The sequence below is a fragment of the Nannospalax galili genome, unplaced genomic scaffold (genome assembly GCF_000622305.1).
Source record: "Nannospalax galili isolate Female #2095 unplaced genomic scaffold, S.galili_v1.0 scaffold278, whole genome shotgun sequence".
In the NCBI taxonomy this organism is placed as follows: Eukaryota; Metazoa; Chordata; class Mammalia; order Rodentia; family Spalacidae; genus Nannospalax; species Nannospalax galili.
The window spans coordinates 3,564,232-3,584,431 of record NW_008347536.1 but is presented as its reverse complement, the minus strand read 5'-3'; the positions used below and the strand labels follow the sequence as shown (position 1 = coordinate 3,584,431).

The following is a 20,200-nucleotide window of genomic DNA, read 5'->3' as shown; positions in this document are numbered from 1 at the left end:
AAGCAAGAGTTCACTTTTCCTAGCTTGTTTAAATATCTTCTTGACTGTTGGCATCACAAGGGCACACCTCTTGTCATTTATAACTCTTGAAACTTGTCATCAAAGAAACACATGCAGGTAGATTTGGAGACGCTGAGTTGTATTCATTAGTGGCAACACATGAGGATCTTTGTCCATCAAGTCAGTTATTTTTTCAAGCTCAGTTCCACCTGTGTAGTACCTGTCAGTGGCATCCATGGACCAGGATTATTTGGAAATCTTGGCAATCAGAAGCATTCTGAGGGGCAATGTTGCTTCAATCCAAGTGTTGGGGGAATTTACCATCTTCTCCCAGAGAGCAACTTCCTCAGAAGTAGAATCCATCCAATCCACTTCAGTCCCATAGCTTTTACCTGAAATAAAAGAAGTTTTACATTTTGAAAGGCTAGCCCACTGAGGTGGGGGTTGGGGGAAGGGGAAATTAGTTGTTCCCTAAGTATAATCACCAATGGAAGAGAGTAAGGAGAAATTCTCTAATAACTGGAGAGCTTATCTGGTACATAGGGAAGAGCTGTTTAACCACCTGGGGGCTCCATTATTGTGACCTTCATGGTTCCCAGAACAATGATTATATGACATGAAAGTAAAGGCTAGATGACAAATTTTTAGAGGCATAGAGGAGTTGGGAGGATTCATCATACACTGGATGATAGCATAGGAATACTAGCTAAGGATTTTTGCCTGAAAGAGTTTCAAATTTTGACTCTGTGATTAGCTGTTATTGTCTTGGAATATCAGTTCCTTTGAGGATATTACTAACTATCTCATAGAACTCTTATGAGGAATATATGTAACAATGCAAATAAAGCATTTAATACAGTGATGAAATATTACTATAATTATTCAAAACACACCTTTACCCTTAATGACTGTGTTATTTGGGTGAAGGGTAGGTAGTGATCATGGCAATTCAGTACCTGTCAACAGTGACTTTAGTTCTACATGGACACACCCTGTACCTTGCTGATCCTCATAACCCAGAACACTTGGAACACAGCTAGACATTCCTTCACTCATTTTATTATACTTAGTGGAGATAAGACATCTGTTATCATCAGGAAGAAAAAGAGCAACAAACAAAACTTCGGTATCTCCAGGAGAATTTGGCTCATGGAGAAGTAAACATGTAACAAATGTTACCTGTTCCGAAGCCAATGCGGAGACCTCCCAAAAACTGGTTGGTTAATTTATAATGATCCCAGACTGTGAGTTCCACACAGGCTTCCATAAGATCTTCAGGTCTGAACCCATCATATACCATGGTGTGATTGAAGATGGGGTTGGTGGTTTTCCCTACAGCTCTTGTCTTCTGGCGGCTTTTCCTACTGGTATCTGGAAGGATGGTACTACAACAAGAAAAGGTACAGTGAGGGCGTTTTAGTGTGGTAGTGACCATTTCTGCTTTCAGTAGACTGCTGCACAACTATTGGATGGGCAATGGAGGAAGAAAGAGTGTGGAAGCCAAATGTGGTGGCTCACATCTATACCCAAGCACTCAGAAGGCTGACACAGGAGGACTGGAGTGAGTCTCAGGCCAGCCTGGGCTACAGAGAATGACAGTATCTCAAAAAAACAAACAAGGACTGGGGAGATAGCTCAGTCAGTAAAGTACTTGCCTTACAGCATAACTACTGTGCTCCAACCTCAGAACCCATGCAAAAAGCTGAGCATAGTGGCATGTGCTTGTCATCCCAGTGCTGGGGAGGGGGATACAGGATTCCTAAGGTTTGTTAGGCTAATTGACAAATGCCAGGCCAGTGAGACAACCTGTCTCAAAGGAAATGAAGTGTTCCTGAGGATGACCTCCAAGGTTCTGCTCTGGCCTCCACATGCTCATACACATGCATGTCCACAAACTTGCACATGCACCTGCACACACCTACACACCTACACACACACACACACACACACACACACACACAGGCACACACAAGCATGTGGAGAAATAGTGCTGGCAGTTTAGTAAAAACTAGGGAAAGATGCATCGTGCTGGACAAACTCTGGACCCAGAAACAGCCAAACTTGGCTTCAGTCCTGACCACCACTTGTTAGTTAGGTATTCTAGAAAGTTACTCAACTTTTCAGACATCCGCTTCCTCACCTCCAAAGTGAGAATGGTAATGTTGACTTTGTAAGGCTGATATTAGAATTAAGTAACACATGCAGAACACACAGTGTAAAAATAAGTGTTTAAAATGCTAGCAATTGTTTGAGGATTCCCTTAAAATTTAACATAAATGCAACTGGTGACAGTCATATTAAGTCAGATTCAAAATATGTGTAAAACCGGGTGTGGTGGTGCACGCCTTTAATCCCAGCACTTGGGAAGCAGAGGCAGGTGGATCTCTGTGAGACTGAGGCCAACCTGGGCTACCTAGTGAATTCCAGGCCAGCTGGGGCTACAGGGAGCCTGTTTCAAAAAGACCAAAAAAATGCATAAAATCTAGGACAACAAAGGGGCTGACAGAAGGAGGGAGGGTTGCAAAAGGAGAGCGGAACAAACAGGGAACAGGGAGCAAATATGCTCAAAAAATCATACACTTTCAAGAAAATGTCTTATGTAATCCAATACTATGTACAATGAATATATGGCAGTGAGAAAAAATTCTGGGAATATAACTAGCAGTAGAGGGCCTGCCCAGCATCCACAAGGCCGGGAGTTTAATCCCCAGCCCCTAAAATTAATTAGTTGATTAAGAAATAAAAACACTCTCAAGTTCACAAAACTTTATTAGTTTGTAAAAGACATGAGCCTCTTCCTATCTCACTGTCCTTTTGATCCCGCATTAAGGCATTGATTGAAATGTGAAAAATAAAATAAATATAAATATACTGTCCCCTATAAACATGTAGGGCAATTTTGTGTTGATTAAAAATAAATATATATAGGCAGGAAAGTAAATGAAACAAACATATTAGAAATTATCTAATATGTATTAAAACATGCCATAAGATCACAACAGTAAAATTCATGTACCAAAAAAACAAAATTATTACATATTAGGAATTGTATTGTAACTTGGGATTTATTAATATTTCCTAAGATCAGTAATTTTTTTAAAAACTTAGAACTTCAGTGTATTCCTGATTGATAATCTAAGGAATTACTGCTATAAAGAATTGAAAAAGAAGAGAAACCTCTCCAGCTGACTAAATAAATAATTTTGTATTTTTGTAATCATTTATGCTACTTTTTTATGATAACTGAATGAACATTAGCCTATCATGCCTCTCTTGTAAGAAGTCTGAGAGTGGACTCAAAATGAGAGACTGAGCTGAGCTGAAACAAACCTTACCAGATAACATCTATGAAGAGTGTGTGGTGCGTGCATGTATGTGTATTTAAATCATAAACAATGTCAAACATACTTAAATCTATGTTGCATACACCTAAATCGGTACAACTTATCTTCTAATAGCATCTGTATGGATAAAATTAGAGCTAGGAGATCACACTGACATCTGACATCTATTTAGATAGTATTTTCTGAATGCCTCCCCCCCTTTCTCTCTCTCTCTCTAGTCACAAAAAGTTTGCTATTTGAATACTCCAATGATTATCTTATGAGTTAACTCTTACTAATTGTTTGGCAAATCATTTTCAAAATATCTGCAATCTGATGCAAACACCCTTTGCAAATGAGCCAAAAGCATGAAACAAATAAGAGAAATTCTTCCTCATCCACAAAGGAGCCAAGTACTGTGACAACCCACCATTAAAGTATAGGTAAGCCATTTTGTACTAAATAGTATCCTCAGCAACCAATGTACTCTAGAAGACATTGCACACAGGTAGGAATTTGAAATCTTTAGCTTCATTTGTAGATATGATCTAGGTTTATGATTTTAAAATGAATAAGAACTGTCATGATAGATTCTTGTAGTTGATACCTCTAATTAATCTATGGCTGATGAGTTTCAGCATCATTAATACAGAGAACTGAAACCAACCAGCAAATGTGAACTTAAGGCACTACTGAAGAAAGCCAAGTCATTAAGGGTCTTACCATTTCACAAAGGAATTTAACTGGCTCCCCCTTAGCAGTGGTAGATCGAGGCATTCCTTCACCCAGATGTGGACTTCTCCAGTTGTAGGAAGTTTTTTGCCTGTCATAGAACAAGAATAAAATGTGCTGCCATTTTTTCTGGCAAAAGATGTCACCTTACATATGGTATAGCACAAGGAGACAAGCTAATGCTTGATGGTATTAAATTGATTAAGTTTATATACTCTCAACTATATGTTTCATAGCCTGATTGTACTTCAGTCAGATAGCTCTATAAAAATAATTCTGAAGAGTAAGAACATTTATATTGCTTCCAATATAGAACATTTCATCATTCTGTTTTGGGTTTGGTTGGTTCAGCAATATCAAATATCAGGGATGTGGTTCATCCATTTATAGTTATATTCAGTGTATCTCAGGGAAATGCATAATCCTTTCAAACACTATTGCCAGTGTGAACTGTTGTTAGTGAAAGGCATTTTAAAGGTATATTTGTGTGTAAAACCAGGTATTGGCTAAAGTGTAGCTACAGGGAAACCCTGTCTCAAAATATGAATAAATAAATAATTTAAATATTTCTAAGTGCTTATATATTTTATAGGGACACTGAATATACATGTATGATGCTATAGACAGAGAATTGCTAAGAAGTTGGCTTAGCCTGATGTTACTGTCTAGATTGATTGCACATGAACAGGGGAACGCTATCAAATTTTTCTAGAGAGCTTAGCCCAGTCCAAAAAACCGCACTTGCAGAGCATCTGCAGTGTGTTCACACTGGTGATAGGAATGACATTCTACACATACATACAAGAAATACAAAAGGCAATTTATGCCCTTGGGAAATGTATACAGTTAAACAGGAGAAATTCAAATAAAAATCACAAAAATATAACAGTGTGAAATGTCAAGCTGTTACCACAATACTCTAGTAAACGATGTGATCAGGGAGTGCTAACTTAGTCAGGAAAAGCTTTATTGAAGCTTCATTTAATACTTGGATGGGTTAAGGAGAAGAAAAAGCCACTGTAGGGATGGAAACCTACATGAGCAAAAACTCACACAAAGATAGAGCCCATCACAACACACAATTCCCTCAGCCCTCACCACCAAGTCACAGTGAGGAACATGAGAAATGAGTTTGGTATTTTTGTGCATGTTGACCTTAAGTGACAGGATACAAAATGAATAGAAGGCCCTACCATTTAAAAAGATTCTGAAGTTACAGAATAATGGCCTGCCAGCAATTTAGCCTAAAGATACACTTTGCTTGCCCTTCACTTTTTTTTTCTTTTAAGCTTAGAACATCTTTTTTCTAGTTCAACTTCTGCTATTACCATCCACTATTTTTTTTATATCACTGCCTTTACTGCTTGGTTATGGAACATCTGAGTTTTCAACTCCCAATTTCAACCATAACATTCTTACAGATTCTTTTGAAAAATTTTATGTCATACACATAAAATGGTTATTTGTGCCAACACTCATACAGTGTTTTGCTGGCATGCATGTAAGTGCACCTGTGTTGTGCAATGCTCATGGAGACCAGAAGAGGGCATCAGAATCCCTGGAATTGGAGTTACAGTTGGTTGTTAGCTGTTATGTGGGTGCTAGAAACCAAACCCAGGTCCTCACAGGAACAGCCTGTGCTCTTAACCACTGAGCCATCTCTCCAGCCCCTCATACATGTTCTTAAGGAGAATTTGTTCCAGAAACAGGTGTTGACAAGCTCTAACATTCATTTCCTGCTAGTTTTTCCATCTCTAACAGACTAGAGACATAAAACCTATGTCCAGGATACAATTAGTAATCAAGAAGAAAAAAATCTTCCCTCCTATTGAGGCTCTAAGAATGGAGGACCAAGGAGCTATAATGTCCTAGGGACTTTTTGTGAATCCTTTAAATTCCGACCTGTGAAAAAGAACATTCAAGTCCCATTCATCACAGTATTATCAACTGGCCCAAATTTTCCCTACAGCGAAGCCCATTTGCACTGTGCAGATACAAACTTTTTAGAGACGGAAGGAAAGTTAAAACAAAGATTACATACAGAACTAAAAAAAAATAGCAAACAAACAAAAAAAACCAAGAGTTTTCTCATAGAGACAGAAAGTAAAATAGTAGTTACTGAGCTCTGGCATGAAGGGAAAGGAAGTTTAGTGGGTGCAGAGATGCTAGGGGGGCAAAATGAAGAAGTCCTAGAGATTTGCTTCACAGCAATATAAATATAGTTCATATTACTGAGCTTTACACTTAAAATGGTCAAGATGGTAAATACTACATTGTTTCTTTTTTTGTTTTGTTTTGTTTTTTGTTGGTGTTATTTTGAGGCGGTCTCCTTGTAGTCCCAGCTGTCCTGGAACTCACTATGTAGGCCAGGCTGGCCTCGAACTCACAAAGATCTGCCTGCCTCTGCCTCCCAAGTGCTGGGATTAAAGGCATGCGCCACCACGCCCAGCCTAAATGTTTCTTAATACAAGAAAAATGAGAATTTTCTAGTTTATAGTTATGAACTGACTCCTTTGAACTATACAATCATTAATAAGTTTGTTTAGGAATTAATCTCTAAAAATATAGTAGATAGATGGCTCAGAGGTTAAGAGCACTGACTGCTCTTGCAGAGAACCTGGGTTCGATTCCCAGCATCCCATATGGCGGCTAGGAACCATCCTTAACTCCAGTTCCAGGGGAATCCAAAGCCCTCTTCTGACCTCCACGGCATTGCACGACATGGGTGCATTCACATACAGGCAATACACTCATACACATAAAATAAAAATAATAAAATATTTTTTAAAATATATAATGGACTGGAGAGGTGGCTCAGTGATTAACAGCACAGGCTGCTCTTACAGAGGACCTGGGCTTGATTCCCAGTACCCACACAGTGGCTAACAACCATCCCCAACTCCAGTTGTGGGGGATCTGACACCCTCTTCTGATTTCTGTGGGCACTGCATGACATACATGCAGGCAATTCATTCATACATATAAAATAAAAATAATAAATAAAAGCCAGGTGTGGTAGTGCACACCTTTAATCTCAGCACTTGGGAGGCAGAGGCAGGTGGATCCTTGTGAGTTCAAGGCCAGCCTGGTCTACATAGTGAGTTCAGGTCAGCTGGGACTACAGGGAGACCCTGTCTCAAAAAAAGACAAAATAATAATAATAATAATAAATAAAATATTCAAATATATATATATGTGAACTCAAATGGAGAAGGGAATCTAAGGAAGGGACATGGATCTGAGTAGATCACTACACACCAGGAGCTGGCTCTGGAACATACTGGAGAGCTAGCTTCATTTCACCTCTGTTTTCTGTTTCAAGGGCAACTGGTGCTGTCTGAAAAATAAAGCAATACAAGCAGGTGTAAGAAACATATTTTTTATCCTGTTGGTGAACACTCTGTTACATGATCACTTCTGCCCCGTTCCTGGAATATGGCTCACTTTAGTGCTCTGGATTAAATTGTTTCCTCTGTATCAGAGCTACACTATTTTCATAACTAAGAAAGCAATGTTCTGTATCTCACAAAACCTTGCAGCATACTCAGATAGTATTTCATTGTCTGTTAGCCTCAAAGGAGGAATCAGATGGCTTTCTTGGAGATGGAACTGGTGTCCTTGAATCTAATGCATGCTAAAACCCTCAGAACTATTTACATAGACCATTAGTTCAGACTCCTCAAGGTCATAGGCAACAATCAAAAGGAAAACAAGAACAGACCTCATGAAACTGAACATAAGGCTCAAGTGAGGTCATTTGCTGACTACAGTAAGGTAGCCTGGTCTACATAATCTGTCAGGAGCAAAAGTAACCCTTTCTTAATTTATCCCTGTTTTAAAATTTTATTTTATGTCTATGAGTGTTTTGTCTGCATGTATTCACCACATGCATGCAATGCCCACACAGGCCACAAAAGAGCATTAAAGTCCCTACAACTGGAGTTATGGATAGTTGTCAGCCAGCATGTGGGTGTTGGGAACTGAACCCAGGTCTTCTAGAACAGCCAGTGCTCTTAACTGCTGAGCCATCTCTCTAGTCCCAGCCCTATTTTTTTCTTCTGCAGTGCCCTGCATGCAATAAAAAATGAGCAAAAACAATATAAAGTGCCAAATGATGAAATTAGGATTTAAAAAGAAACAGACAAAAAAGGCTCACAAATGATTAAGGTAATGAATGGAATTTTAGCATGCACACTTTTACAGTGATTGCTCCATTCATAAAGATAATGTTTAGGAGAGAAATGGGATCAAAACAAAGACAAGTGAAAAAGTGAATCCTCAAACTATAATTTTTATATTGTAGATGGGTTTAAACTATAGACTAGAAATAATAGATAAAATATTGAACTGTTAGATTTAGGACAAAAAATATCCTAAAACACAGAAAAGGAAACAATTGTTAAAATACAGAAAAGAGAATAAGAAACATATGGAATACACCACAAAACTATAACATACATGTAATCAGAAGTTCTAGAAAGAGAACAGAAAACGTGGAGTAAAATCAGTATTTGAATAATTGCTGAGGAAACCCCAAAGTTGATCGAAGATACTAAGATACAGATGCAAGCTCAGTGAACCCAAAATAGAATAAACCAAAGAAAACTACACTTAAGCTCATTGTAATAATAAAAAAAGTACAAAAGCTAAAATTTGTAAGAAAAAAAAAACCCTAAAAATTTTCAAGGGGGTAAAACTCAGATGTACAGCTGACTTTGCAATATAAATTACAGAAGTCAGAATACAATGGATGACATTTTGATAGTGCTAGACAAAATTATTTTCAACCTAGCAAAAACTTTCTTCAAAGATGAGTGTGAAAAAGATGCTACGAAGCAAAGAAAGTCTGAAAGAACTCATCAGTAGATAAGCACTAAAAGTAAAATTAAGAAAAGTCTGAGAGTGCAAGATATAATTCAACACAGAGATACAGGATGGGATCTATAGCCCCCAAACGTGCCCTAGCTCATCAGCTCTCAGAGGCTAAGCAGAGTCAGGTCTGGTTAGTACTAAATAAAAGATGCACTAAAGGGGTGAAGGGAATAAGAAAGTAAATACAGTCAAACCTATAAGAATATTTTGCATAAAACAATAACAATGTGGAAACTGAAATATAAATAAAATTTAAATGCAACTAAAGATATCATAAAAGATGGGCATATAAATAAATGGAGTTAAAATACTTAATTCTTCTCATTGTTTTGGAAGTGACAGAAATCCTAATTTATATTAGACACTTTTTTGTTTCTGTGCTGGGGATAAAACCCAGGGTCTTGTACATGCTGGAGTACAAGGGCTGGAGAAGCGCTCTACCAATGAGCTATATCTCCAATCCCTATATTAGGCACTTTTAATTCAAGGATTAATATTATATGTCATAATCAATAAAAAAGAAACTATAACTGCTGTATTAATAGAAGGAAAAATAGAATTATATAATAATCAATTAGTCTTCAAGTGATCATAGAAATAAAAAATAATACAAATATTAAGACATTCATTTTCTACCTGTGCACATCAATAATTATATTTAGTACAAATAGATTAAACAATTCAATTAAAAGAAATATTCTAAGTTGGAGATGGTAGTGCATGTCTGTAATCCCAGCCCTTGAAGACTGAGGCAGGAAGATCAGGAGTTCCAGTCCACCTTCAGCTAGGTAGCAAGTTCTAGGCCAGTCTAAGCCACATAATAAGACCCTATCTCTAAACAAAACAAGACCTTTTCTTTTCAAGTGGCATGAGGCACATTTATCAAAATATGATCATATACTAAGCTAAAAGTATACCTCAAATTTCAAAGGATCAAAGCATTTAAATGACTTTCCTGAAGACTGAAGTCAAACATTTGTGTTGAATGATTTAAATAGCCTTCCTATAATTTTTTTCAAAATCATTTTTATTGAATTTTTTGTATATTTCATACAGAACATCTTAAACAATCTTAATCATCTTTATATCCCTGTCCCCACTGGCACCCTCCCATAGCCCCCTAACTGGAGCTCATATACTCTGTCATCCCTGTTAAAGTCCACTGTGTCATCAGTGTCCCGAGTTGTTCCCCAACGCAAATCCATCCACTGAGGTCTAGTCAGCTTATCTAGATTCCCTTATTTTAGAAAGATCAGCTCTTCTTCACCTAGAAGCACCCAGTTGCCAATATTTCTTCAGATAAGATTGGGGTCTGCTGTTCATCTTCCCAGTTCTATGCTGGGTTTTTGTCTGCCTGAGTGCATGACTCCTATATTAAACTTCTTCCTATAATTTTTAAAAGTCTTTCTCCACTGAATGTACAGGTTAAGTAAATTTAATCCTCGCTTAAAATGATCCCAAGTTACAGATTGGCATTGAGAGTTAAATGCAACCAGGCTTTTTCTGACATGCCAGATCCCAAACCAACCAACCACACAAACAAGAAAATCTGAACCTACCTTCCTCTTCAGAGGATACCACTTCAACTGTTTGTTTTGTTTGTTGTCCCAGTCCCATGTTTCCAAGTCAAGTTCCACCTCCCCTAGGAAGCTGTTGCGCTTAAATGTGTCCCGATGCCAAACAGACAGGTTCAACTTCTGTGTCTTTAAGAATTGCTTTTCAATTTTATACTGCAGTGGAGAAAAGAAAATTGAAGTGATGAATAACATTACCTTATGCCAAAGTTATGACAAAAAGATGAAAAGTCATCCGTGTAAATCAGATATTTCTCATCTCTTAGGTTTCAAGTCGCAAAAATACTGTAAATTCATCCTATTCTAGGTGTCTTATTTCAAAGAGCAAAAAATCCATCTTTCACAAAAGCTTATGTTCTTCCCTCTGCTGGAAGAAAGCAAATCATAGCTCAAATATCATAGCTGGAAATAGTTTTCTAAAAACAAAAGCCAATTATTCAACTTTTGTTGGATGTTTTTACACTACTTATAATATAAACCAAGTTCAGTCTAAAAATAAACACCAAATTTAATCTAGTTCTGTTTTCTATGTGGGGACAAGGTATTATTCTCTCTCTCTCTCTCTCTCTCTCTCTCTTTTTCTTTTTCTCTCTGTCCTCAGTGACTCTCTCTCTCTCTCTCTCTCTCTTTAGGTTTTTTTTTTTTTTGAGACAGAGTTTCATGTAGTTCAGGTTTGCCAGAATTGCTATGTAGCTGAGGATGGCCTGTCTAATCCTCCTACCGTAACCTCCCAAATTCTAGGATTACAGGCCTGCACCACGTCCAGCTAGACTTCACTTTTTAGAGCAGTTTTAGGTTCACAACTAAAGTAAGCAGAAAGTAGAATTTCCATAAGCCATCTGTTCCTACAAACATCCCTCCCTCATTCAGACATGGACACAGAATTTTTCATAAAAAAGTAAAACTTTTTCCCCAGCCTTACATGGTCAAGTAGAAGATTCTGTATCCTAACGGTTTTTCATCTCAAATGTAGTCAGTCCTTGATTATATATAATCATGGAAGGAATAATAGTACTTCTAATCTAAAAATAATCTTCATTTGGCTTTATGACATACTACTTGAAGGCCCATTTGGGTCGTAACAGACCTGCCATTCTCTGAATTTACCATTTAAATTAGCTGAATTTTCCTGAGTATAGGGTTGAAGTAGCTGACCCAGAAATAGCTAGGGTGCTGGGGTATGTCACAGTCAAACTGTAATTACAGAATGCTGCAGAAATTCCACAAACGTCTAATTCAGCCACAGATGAATGACAGTTTCATTTAACTGCTTCTTCCTCTTTTCCAAAAGGATAATCAAATACTCAAGTTTTGAGAGACAGAGGATGAATATCTCTTATATTTTCAGTTTTAAATGATTTGTTGGTTATGAAAATATATGATACAGTTTATAGAGATAAGAATGTGGGTATGTGACTATGCATACCTCCCGTTCATCTGTCTGTCTATCCATTAAACATTTTTGTGAGTTTACCTACCCTAAACACTGTGCTATAAATCAGTACTTGTTAAATGTCTAATATGTGGTATTAACTCATCTAATATCTATAATTTCTGAAGCAGATAGGTAAGTACCATTATTTCCCTTTTTCAAAAAGTATCGTTAGCCTCATTTCTCAGATCTAAGCACAGGTGCATTATTTTCCCAAAGACACACAGTCTATATTGTATATGTAAATGTATACGCATCTCTACTTTATATGTACACAGCCTATATTCTCTTTATATACAACAACATAGTGTTAGTCCTTGCTCTTATGGGACTTAAAATTTAGTATCAAGGTTAAAGTATTAAGTGTTAACATAGCTTATCATAAGCAAGCCTATTGAGTCTGCAGACACAAGAGGAATTTAAGACCCTCATAGAAAGAAGTATTTAAGACAGTGTTAGGATGCAGCCAGAGAAAGAACGTGGGGAAGTCTGCTCCAGCCTGCAGGAACAGAAAATGTACTGTGAGAAGACGAATCTCCTCTGCAGTACAGAAAGGAACAGGGTAACTGGAGCAGAGACCATGGCTGGAGTGCTGACTTATCTGCACAGGTACTACCCAAACAGGCAAGGCTATTTCAATGCCCAGGTCATCACAGAAGATTTCTCTATGTAAAGAGTTTGTAAATACCCGCAATATCTCATTATACACAGGATTCAAAGTTTTCTTCATTACAAGTGTTTTCTTCTTGCCCATTTTGCCTTTGTCTGGCAACAAATAGGTCTTTACATATCTAAAAAAGAAACATGAGTAGATATGAATGTCAGAGAATATAAAGTGATATTTTCATACTTACTTTTGAAAATTGGCAACAGAAATCGTTAGCTCAGGACATTCATGAGAGCAGTGAGAAACAAATGTTCATACCCACTCCCCTATATTTAAATGTTTAAAGGCACTAAGAATTCAGTAGAATGGATCGTTTAATATTGTTTTAATTTTTTTTTAAGGAGCCGGGTGTGATGGCACACTCCTTTAATTCCAGCACTCAAGAGGCAGAGACAGGCGGATCTCTGAGTTCAAGGCCAGCCTGGTCTACATAGTGAGTTCCAGGCCAGCTGGAGCTACAGGGAGACTCTGACTTTAAAAAAAATTTTTTTAAAGGAAATTTCCTGAAAAATTTGTTTTGAGCCAGGTCTTCCTAGTGTAGCCCAGGTAGGTGTCAAAGTCATAATCTTCATGCATCCACTTCTCAAGTGTTTGGATTACAAGTGTGAGCCACTTAACCTAGCTTTAATTAATTGTTTTCTATTGGCCTTACCGTGTGTGTGTGTGTGTGTGTGTGTGTGTGTGTGTGAGAGAGAGAGAGAGAGAGAGAGAGAGAGAGAGAGAGAGGAGAGGCAGGCAACAGACTTCTAGCATAGTTAGTGCTTAATTCTTTTGCTTTGTTTCCTATTCAGAAAAGGCTTCAGTACTTTTAGGGGGCTTGTGTGTTATTGTTAATATTTTTGTTACTGTCTTTTGAAAAAATTAATTTTAGCACACATCCGATTGACCTATATTCAATGTGAAAATAAGGACGTCAAGTTCTGCTGGGGTTTTTTTTTTAATAAGAAAAAAGGAAAAAAAGGAGGGCTAGGGGATTGATTGAATGGATAAAGTATTTGTCATATACACCTGAGGACCTAAGTTTGGATCCCCAGAACCCAGGTAAAAAGGTGGATACAGTAGTATGCACCTGTAATCCCAGCACCCTTGCAATGATGTAGGAGCCAGAGACAGAGGAATCCCTTAGAAGCTCATAGGCTAGCTTGTGAGAGACCCTGCCTCAAAACAAGGTAGAAAGAGAGAACAAATTCCTGAAAGTTATCATCTGACCAGCACACATATGCATTTGCATACATACATTCATATACACACACATCCATACACAACATACACATACATTCACAGACCAAAGTGAAGGAGGAGGAGAAGGAGGAGGAGGAGGAGGAGGGGAGAGAGGGAGGAAGAGGAAGGGGAGGGGGAGGAAGGAAGGAAGGAAATAAAAGGAGAAGAGGGGTGGGAGGAGGGTTATCCAAAACTGAGGATGTATGAAAATCTTTGTGGAAACCTGTTACTTTATAAGCTGATTCTAAAAGTTAAAGGAGTTTGAATGAAGCTACCCTGCACGTGTGGGTAATACTGGCCAGAAGCCATCAGTTAAGTGAAAATCCCAGTGCCAAGTGTGGAATATCTTCCTATAAATTGTTGGTCAGTGAGGCCCCAGAGGCCCCAAAAACAATACAAGCTATTGCCATTGCTTTTGGTTGACGATCAGAACAAGACGGTAAGACCCTACTGCCTGAAAACACCAAACACTTTTGTTGTAGGACATAGAGTCATCAAGCTGGAACTCATCAGGAAGTTTCCTTGTTGGCTAGCTTTCATAATGGTGAAAGGTGCTATTTAATAAGCCTTTGGGGGGAAAACGTCATCAGTGATCTTACCCAGTGGTGTACCTTGCATGTTATAATATTAAACTGCCAGGCAAGATATGCACACTGGTACAATAATGGCATGGTTGTTTTAGGAGTAAGTAATCACTTTCAGATTGAATTTTGAAGTCTGCTCCATAGAACATAATTCATGCCTCATACTGTAAACTTGGTCAAAAGCCCATGGATGGGGAAGTCATGTAGGGAGGGAATCTACTACTGTTACTTTGCCAAATGGTCATATTGGCAAACTGCCTTCTAAATATTTGTTTATACCTATAGATTAGCACTGCTCTCAGCCTTGGTCAGAGAAATTTCTTTTTGCAGCAGGTACCAGTTCATGCAGAGACTCTGGACTGATCAAAATGTTGAGTACAAGTGACTATTGAATGCTCAGTCCTAAGTGGGGCATCTGTATTAAACCGCCCGCTCCCAGACTCAGGGAACATTGCAGGAAGAGGAGGCAGAAAGACTCTAAGAGCCAGAGGCTCAGGAATAACGCTATGAAATGCTGTCTTCTAGACATGACATATACTCATGACATGCATAATTCATAGCAGCTGTAGTTATCTGCCTAAGATGGAGCCCATTAGCATGCTAGGATGAATGGGGGAGGGGCACATGAAGCCCCACCCCTAGCTGAGGGGCTATTGGCAATTGATGGCTGCTGGGAAAGGGGGAGTCATTTTCATTCAGAGATGTTCCCACTGGTAAGTTGCCCGTGGTCCAGTAAATAACCCCACACTCATGAACATGCAAGCTGTAGTTATCTGCCTAAGATGGAGCCCATTAGCATGCTAGGATGAATGGGGGAGGGGCACATGAAGCCCCACCCCTAGCTGAGGGGCTATTGGCAATTGATGGCTGCTGGGAAAGGGGGAGTCATTTTCATTCAGAGATGTTCCCACTGGTAAGTTGCCCGTGGTCCAGTAAATAACCCCACACTCATGAACATGCAAGCAACCTTAATTAAATACAATGGGTTATTTAAAAAAAAAAAAAAAAAGAAATACATGAGAGTAGGAAGGGAACCTGTTGGGAAGAAGGTTCCAGAGGGAGTGAAGCAGAACAAGGGGGGGGGGTGAATATGATCAAAACACATTGTATACATGTATAAAATTGCCAATAAATTAAAAATAATTTTTAAAAATGAAGAGATGAAAGAAAAAGGGACTGAACTTGACCCAGAAAAATGATTAGGAGTCAGACTTCTTCAAAGACTAAGTGAAAAATAGCATTCAACCTTCACAAACTGAAATGCAATCAAACTGGTGCTTTAAAAGCTGTATTACTAGTTCTCCATGAAGTACTTTTGTAAGATGAAACTTACTTTTATTGTACATTTGTTTTGAGACGGGGTCTCACTATGTAGCTAACTGGAGCTTGCCTCCAACTCACCACCCTCCTGCTTCAGTTTCCTGAGCGCTGGGATTCCAGCTGTGTGCCATCACACCTGGCTTTATCGGACACAATTTAAACATAGAAATGACCTCACTCTGAAGTCTTGAATATTCTCACGACAATTAACACTATGAAGTCTGTTTCTCATACCCTTAATGTTAGAAAAAGCTTGAAATCTGATGGAAAGAACAGGGTTCAAGGTATTCTTCCAATTTTTCTGTTCTCTGAATTCATGTAAGGATGTCTTGCCTCTAACCCTCATCTAATCTTTGTCTCCTTTATCTGGAAAATGAACTGGACAAGATGACCACAAAGGCCCCTCCAAGTTAAAATATTTTGTAGCTCTCTGTAGTTTTCATAGTGTTTGGCATATGCAGTTTTAAAGAAAATACAATAGCATTTCCCCCCAGAATTCCAAATACTATTTTAAACAGTCACACGCAGACCCTCTCTTTGATTACTTTGATTCCTTCTCAATTCCTACCAGATTAACTAAGAACTAGGAGAAAATGGTGACTCCTTCAAGGTCTGTACTTACGGGTCTGAACGCTGCTTTTTAGCATCCGCTGCTGCTAAGTCCTTACACTGAGCCACAAAAACATGCAGCTCTTTCAGTGACTCCACATAGTCGACTGCAAACTGAATGTTTCCTTTCACTTCCAGGTTGCCAAAGTCTCCGCTGTACACGCTCATGACACTCCCACTCACCTGAATGTATTAGAAACAGGCAGTGTTTGTCTCATTCCTGACCCTGGTGCAGGGATCTCAGACATAATCCCTGTTTGGCATTGGTTTTCTAGCTTACATATAAAGGCAATTAATTTTCTGTGGCATAAGGTAACATCATAGTACACACAACTAAGATTCTTTTGAAGTTGATCCTAAATGGCAGGTAATAGTGAGATGCAAAGTTAGTTCGATGCGGGCTCATTTCAAAACAAGGTGATTTTATGCTAGGCGGCATTCAAAGTTCTAATTTTAGCCATGCATTGTATTTTAAATGCTAAAGGAAGAGGATGTGAGAGATCCTAGGCACACAAATCACAGTGACACATTGCTTAAATTTCCACGGCACTAAAGGGAATTTTACCAAGTTACTCATCCACTTGCTAAATCTAGGAAAATACTTACTGAGCTGTGTACAACGCAGGAAGAGGAGAAAATGGATGACTGATGAAGGGAATTTAACACCTTCCCAAAGGCATACAGAGATTACCATAAAAAAATCAATTTAAGCAGATTTTTTAGAAAGGATTTCAGAAATACAAGTCTAGTAAGGGTTTAAGCATAGTGCCATTTGTTTAGCATTCCTGGGGAGATATATGTATGTGCATGTATGCCAAAAAGATTTAAATAAATGTATGAAAATGCCATTATGATCATCTTTCCACAAGCATAACAGTACCTCATTTTATTTAAGATATTCTATAGGAATTCAAATTCTCTTCAATTAAATCTGAGCAACTACACACAGGGAGCTTTCCGTTCAGAATTCTTTTCCATATCCTCCCATAAGGCAAAAAAATCACCTCTCTCATTCTTTATGTGAATCAAGCTAAGTTTCAAAAGGCTTATTTAAAAGATAGGTCCAACTCTGTGCCTTTACGCAGTATACAAAGTCATATCTGATATAAGCAGATTCTGTAACAGTTATCCCATTTGCTACACCAAAAATTTTAGTGATTCATCTTCTTGGCAATTTAGGTTTATTTTTAAAACACATGAAAAAAAGCTTTTAAAAATTATAATGGATATGAAAGCCCTTATTCTATTAAAGGAAACAGAAGGAAGATATAGCTAGCCAGAAGCTAATTACAGAGTAAAGCAAATACCCTCGGAGTTTTAGAGCTCCAAAAGGAGGCCACTTTATAGTGAGGGGGAGCATAGAAGTGCAAGGTTTAGAGCAAAGAGAGTGATGCAGAGCCACTGTTTACATACAGAAGACGAGGATGTCATGCCAGAGGAGCTGCTAAGATTGGTTAATGAGCTTGGGCTCTTCTTGTATCTCCTGTGCTGGTAACTGCTCTCTGATGCTGTATCTGTTTCTCTGTCATCACTCTACAAAACATCATATCATATACACAAGTGTTTAAATTTGGAAAGAGTTAAAGTCAGAATATTTAAAATCGGAATGAGTCAAAGTTAGAATCTATGTTTAGGCAAGGATAATACAAGGATGAAGTCTGACTACCCACCAATCTATGACATTTCCTAAGGACAAAGGATGCTAGGGCTAATTGCCAGGGAATGGGATTCAGGAAAGGACAGGTGGTCGGCAGTGGAGGACAGTGCTTAGCTAACAGAACGACAGATGATTTTTCTACCCGCAATGTGGCTCCAAGAGGCTATGAAGACAGCACTCTTGTGAGCTTTCTTGTCATTCTTCTAAGATATCTACCATGCTGCCTGGAGAACTTTTTTCATATATTTGACAAATTACCCCTCAAAGAAATGTCTATGATACCCCATCAAAGTATAAAACACCATGCCTAGCCTGGTGCAGTGATACATGCCTTTAATGCCAATACTCGGGAGTCGAAAACAAGTGGATCTCTGTGAGTTTGAGGCCAGCCTGGTCTACATAGAAAGGTCCAGTCTAGCCAGGCTGCATAATGAGATCCTATTTAAAACAAAAGGCAAAAAAAACCCCAGGAAAAAACCCCAAACAACAACAAAAACCCCACTGTCTAATTCTTCCTGTTACTAGCATAGCTTTAGCTTTCCTAAAAATAAAAAATTTACTTAAGATGCTACTAAACTAGGAAGAAAATACACTAGCTACTCTGACATGTTTCAGTTAAAGTTTATATATTTAAATTTTTTAAAGCTGGGCAGGTGGTGCATGCCTTTAATCCCTGGACTCAGGAGGCAGAGGCAAGCAGATCTCTGTGAGATCAAGGCCAGCCTGGTCTATGTAGCAAGTTCCAGGCCAACTGGGACTACAGGGAGACCCTGTCTCAAAAACAAAACAAAAATAAGATAAATTTAAACCATTCCTTAACACACCCCTATAGTGTTATTGTATTTATCTTTCTATTGTTAGAGGAAAGTATTTTTAAATTATACAACCCATTCACAGTAGCTTTTAACATATTTCTTTAAAAATTATAAAGCAGAGCCGGGTGTGGTGGTGCACGCCTTTAATCCCAGCACTTGGGAGGCAGAGGCAGGCAGACCTCTGTGTGTTCAAGGCAGGCTTGGTCTACATAGTGAGTTCCAGGACAGCTGGGGCTACAAGGAGACCCTGTCTCAAAAAGACCAAAAAAAAATTATAAAGAGGATATTTATTTTAAATACATTTCAAGAAATAGCTACCTGAGACAATAAATAAAAGTTGCAGTGACAAATTTTACTGTATTTATATCTGAAGTTTATTGGATTGTATCTTATAAAATTCATTATTCATAACAAGCTCTTTTGGGGGTTAGAGGGATTATGACATGCAGTGGCTCTTGGGTTATGGAGGAGTCATTAGTTCATGTCAACATATTCCAGGACCATGCAGTTATGTATCAGCATCATAGATATCAGTTCTAGTGCAGATTAACAAAGGAGTCAAAGAAAACTGAAATTAACAACTTACATGGATAAGAAAAGAATCCTTTCTCAAGAACTGAAAAATCTTCATACCTTTTAAATGTCTCTACAGTTACAGTCTCTTCCCATATAGTTAACATTCCATTCCCCTCTATCACAGAACATACTATAGTCTATCTAGCACATTAGATCATTAATGAACTATTGGAAGGATGGGAACATGTCTTATTGAGCTGGAACAGTGTTTTCACATAACTGGCATTCAACAAATATGACCACGGTTAAGTTTCAAATGGACAGTGGACAGAAAAGCAAGGGCTGATTTCACCTCCAAATCCTTTAGTATCCAGTTAAACCCCATGTACTTTAAAAGGAAGGTGATACAGTTAAATTCTGGTATCTCTGATATACAAACCCAAATGGTTTGATCTTTCTTCTATGTGGGGTTATGAGACAGCAGGCTAAAACCAAGAGAAGAAAGTTTTTTAAAAATAAAAACTCTGATGTAATTTCCTCTCAAATCATTATATGGTTCATTCCTATGACCACCCAAGACCAAAGCAGATCTACAAAGGTATAAAAGCACAGGAATTCCATCACAGCACATACTATAGTCTATCCAGCACATTAACTATATGCTATGCTGGCTGTCTTCCAGCTAATGAGTTAGTTCCAAAAAATGAGTGGCTTTTTTTCCAAACTCTAATGTGGACTCTTAAACATATGTAAGGGCTGTATATTGGCAGGTGTAGTTTATCTAAGGCCCCAGAAGTGTGGACAGAAGGGTGCCTAGGATGGGGGTAGGATGCTATTTCTATGTTACTCAGGAATTTTCTTTCATTTCAACTTCTAAA

The 20,200-nt window shown here is 38.2% G+C and overlaps 1 protein-coding gene across 12 annotated transcripts in view; it reads right to left on the bottom strand.

Moving 5' to 3' along the window:
- The window catches only part of Sytl2 (synaptotagmin like 2), a 117,691-nt gene continuing 97,491 nt past the window's right edge, over nt 1-20,200 (bottom strand). For 9 of the 12 annotated variants that reach the window (XM_008844166.3, XM_029568822.1, XM_029568820.1 and 6 more), the window contains 8 exons: nt 17,748-17,867; nt 16,348-16,517; nt 12,622-12,724; nt 10,487-10,657; nt 7,314-7,392; nt 4,047-4,146; nt 1,180-1,385; nt 1-392 (listed from right to left, as the gene is read on the bottom strand). In XM_008844166.3, the coding sequence (XP_008842388.2) occupies nt 247-392; nt 1,180-1,385; nt 4,047-4,146; nt 7,314-7,392; nt 10,487-10,657; nt 12,622-12,724; nt 16,348-16,517; nt 17,748-17,867 (1,095 nt within the window). In that variant the 3' untranslated portion in view covers nt 1-246. The remainder of the gene's footprint in view (nt 393-1,179; nt 1,386-4,046; nt 4,147-7,313; nt 7,393-10,486; nt 10,658-12,621; nt 12,725-16,347; nt 16,518-17,747; nt 17,868-20,200) is intronic. The other 3 variants (XM_029568826.1, XM_029568824.1, XM_008844165.3) reach the window with 1 other exon arrangement.